At 45.3% G+C, this 3772-nt stretch overlaps 1 protein-coding gene across 1 annotated transcript; it reads left to right on the top strand.

Annotated features, from left to right (window-relative positions):
* Positions 1-898: 898 nt before the first annotated feature.
* RAF1 (Raf-1 proto-oncogene, serine/threonine kinase) lies at positions 899-3725 on the top strand (the record flags this gene model as incomplete). Its single annotated transcript, XM_010150179.1, has 3 exons — positions 899-1030; positions 2370-2504; positions 3212-3725. Coding segments are annotated over 3 exons (408 nt in total), but the record flags the coding sequence as incomplete, so codon positions are not given.
* Between the last annotated feature and the right edge of the window lie 47 nt (positions 3726-3772).

Here is a 3772-nt window from a genome sequence, read left to right as displayed (position 1 = left end):
AAACAAACAAAACCCCAAACCACAAAAACCAAAAAGCCAAAGCTTGTTAACAGCTTTCCATAAAAAGATTTAAAATGAAGTTCCCTAATGGCAAACTCATCTCCATGCAACAGAGCTTGGAGAAACGCTGCGTTGTTGCTCTTGGCAGGTTTCTTAAACTGTAATTGTTCATGGACCATCTTTGCTGAGCTGTCAGGACGTAGAAGGGGAGCTTGAGCCTGTTTCTTTGCAAGCTGATAGAATCTCTTACCGGGTTTTTGTTGTACTTTAACTAGTACTTTGCTCAGTAATTTTGAGGGACTTCTGGGGTGGGGGTGGGGAAATCTTAAGTCAGCAGGCAGCATCAATATTTTGGTGGGTTTTATCTTGTTTTGTTAAATCAGTCAATGAGGTTTCTTTTAAGTTCTTTAGGTTTGTAATTTTGCTTTGTTTTGTGAAGATGCAGGAACGCTCTTGCATTTCTTCCCGTATCTTCCATATAAGCTACTTCACAGCTGGCTTTTGCCTTTCATGTGAATGTTTCGGTATCGGTTTTCCAAGCGATTACGTCCGTATTAGCATTTTGTGTGTTTCCCCTTTAACACTGATCCTTGTTTAAGAACTGACAGTGAGGGGCTCAGACTCCGCTGTAGGCAAGATGTTGGAAAACAGAATAGTAGTTATTTTTCTACTGGTGAAATACTTGTTAAAGTGTTGGGTTTTGTTTACTCTCAATTGTATCCATATTTTTTTTTTTCTTTAACATGTAGCGTAGCACTAACTGAATGTTTCTGGAGCCTTAGGTGAAACTCCTCAGGGCTCTTGAGGTATCCCTTTTTCACTAGTTTTTGGTTGAGCCTGCTCTCCCTGCTTTCCATTTTGGTGAGTGCTCTTCACGAGTTTCTTTTCTCTTCGACAGGCACCAGAAGTGATACGGATGCAGGACAGTAACCCGTTCAGTTTTCAGTCAGATGTCTACTCCTATGGAATAGTGCTATATGAACTGATGACAGGAGAGCTGCCATACTCCCACATAAACAACCGAGATCAGGTAGGAGGCACTAGCATACTGCGTGTTATTGCTGGGGACGGTACGTTTTGTTGGCCTCGGGACACGTACGGCGCAGTGAGGCAAAGGCAGAACAAAGGATTGAAATGTGCTTTACAGCACCGTTTGTTCCAGCAGTAAGTTTGTGTCATTGAATGTTTGCTAAAATACTGACGGTGACAGTTACTCAAGGGAAAAAAGTAAACACTTTAAGTGCCCTGTTGATGTGTTTACAAGTTTTTGCTACATGGTTTATGTATCTGAGGTTATGTGAAACTTCCTTTTTGATGTTAAACGTGCTGTTCTTACTTCAGCAAGATTGGATTCTGTGTTTTTTGCTAAGTGAGAAAAAAAAATCGTGGCTATTGTCAAACTTGTCAGTATTGAAAGACAGTTTGTGCCAGTGAGTCCTTGGCAAGCTGCGATCTGACCCAGTCAGTTAAGCAGTCATTATAAAGCAGCACATCAAGGCCCAAACCCTCAACGGTTCTCTCTTCTGGCTTAGCAAGCAGAGCCAACTCGGTCTGTAGGGCATGGATTCAGACTGCCGATCTCTCTGCTTTGCTGGTCCTCAGCTGTGGGGTGTGTGGTGGGACCCAGTCAGTTAAGCAGTCATTATAAAGCAGCACATCAAGGCCCAAACCCTCAACGGTTCTCTCTTCTGGCTTAGCAAGCAGAGAGCCAACTCAGTCTGTAGAGCATGGATTCAGACTGCCAATCTCTCTGCTTTGCTGGTCCTCAGGTGTGGTGGTGTGTGTGGGCTTTTTTAAATTAAGATGTACTAACGAGCAGTGCGTGTGTGTGGGGACAGAGGGCTAGATTTTAACCCTGTTCCACTACATATAGTCTGTATTCCAAGTAGGAGAGGCCAGTTCCATTAAGAAAGTTGTTTCTTATTTTTAAGGTGGTCTGCAAACTGGGATATTGGAATGAGTTTTAATTCATAATATTGACATTATCTGCAAGCTTTCCATAATCATTACTGTCGTAAAACATGCCACACTTGCTCCTCAAGTAAGTGTTCTGGGGAGGGATAGAGGATTTCCTGGAGAACACCACTGAGACCTTATTTTAGCAACATTATATTGTTCACCCGGAGACAACACTAGTTGAAAAAGAAACAATAGCACAATTAATCCTGTTTTGTTAAGGTAACCGAAGTCTGAAAACGTTACGGCAGGACCGCTGTTGGGTTAACTAACTTGGACGGATCTAGAAGGCTGTGCTGGGGGGTGTGCCTTGGGCACGCGTGTGCCATCGCCCCAGGACACTGCGGCTCTCAACCAGTGCAGCAGCTTTCACAGCTTCGGTTTTCTGCTATGGGCTGCTTCTTCCCTTTCAGATTATCTTCATGGTTGGCCGAGGGTACGCCTCTCCAGACCTCAGCAAATTGTACAAGAACTGCCCCAAAGCAATGAAGAGGCTTGTAGCAGATTGTTTGAAGAAAGTTCGGGAAGAACGACCTCTGTTTCCACAAGTAAGTGTGTTTCCTGCGGAGTGAACAGTGTTGGGCTAACACTGGAGCAGTTACCTTTCAGCAGCTGGCTTGTTCTAGAGAGCAGCAGAAAGCAACCCCCCTAACACAACAAAAATCAAATCCATCTCTGTATTTACATGTTATTTTGGGGCAGGGTTCAGGGAAATGGGACTATTCCTCCTTTCCTTCTCCACAATGGTGAACAAGCAAACAAAATCTGCTGGGGGATTTCAATCCCTGTAGCAATTTTTGGTATTTTTACCAAGGATACTTTACCTTTTCCTGTCACTATGAGGATGATGAAGGTACTTTCTTACATTCAGTAAACAGCAGCAGATTTTGGAAAAGTTACAGTCAAGTATAACTTCAGTTGTTTAAAAAGTTCTTCCTGAACGTTGTTGTCTAAGCAGAGGGTTAGGGGATGCAATTCTTTCCCCGTCACTCTGTTGGGAGAACGGCGTAGATGCTTGTTAATGGATGGCAGTGTCTGTCAGCTAATGACGTGTCCTCCCACCCTCTGGAACTGGGACTCCTCATAGCAGTGAAACGGGATGGGGTGTTCCCAGGGTGCTGGTTTCAGTGCCTCCACGTCGTTGCCCTGTTACTCTCAAAGATTTGCCTAAAGCCGTAGCAGGTGAGGGTTTGCGCCTTGAAAAGGCCAGCAGCTCTAACAAGCCCTCTGTTCATTCCCTGTGTGCTTCCCTCAGATCCTGTCCTCCATTGAATTGTTGCAACATTCTTTACCCAAAATCAACCGGAGTGCTTCCGAGCCGTCTCTGCATCGCGCCGCCCACACGGAGGACATAAACTCCTGCACGTCGACATCTGCCAGGCTGCCCGTCTTCTAGGATCGTGCTCCCCTCCCCTGTTCTCTCCAGCCACGGGGAAGGAACAGAAGTAACAGAAGTTGTGCTTTTAATGCCTCGGAGTACAGGATCAGTGCCAGCAGGATTATCTGCGTCCCGGTTTTAAGAACAAGCTGCTAAGGATTTCTGCAGTTCTTATCCTGCAGGGACACGGCTCCACATTGCCTTTTTCTACAGTTTCTTTTACTGGGATAGTTAACAGATGATAAATCAAGAGATCTATTACTATTTTTTTAATAGATGCACTTGAGCCTTATTTTTTTCCCATCGCCGGAAGCGATGGGTGTTTCTTTGGCAGTGTTGCTGGATCGGTTTGGCTCTGTCGATAACGGGCGGTTTTGGCGGCGAGGACGGCTTGCCCTCGGCGGCGCGTTGCGGTGCCCCTCGGCTGCCCCGTGCCAT

The sequence above is a fragment of the Eurypyga helias genome, unplaced genomic scaffold, assembly GCF_000690775.1.
Source record: "Eurypyga helias isolate BGI_N326 unplaced genomic scaffold, ASM69077v1 scaffold14554, whole genome shotgun sequence".
Classification (NCBI taxonomy): Eukaryota; Metazoa; Chordata; class Aves; order Eurypygiformes; family Eurypygidae; genus Eurypyga; species Eurypyga helias.
This window is presented reverse-complemented; position numbering and strand designations above follow the sequence as displayed.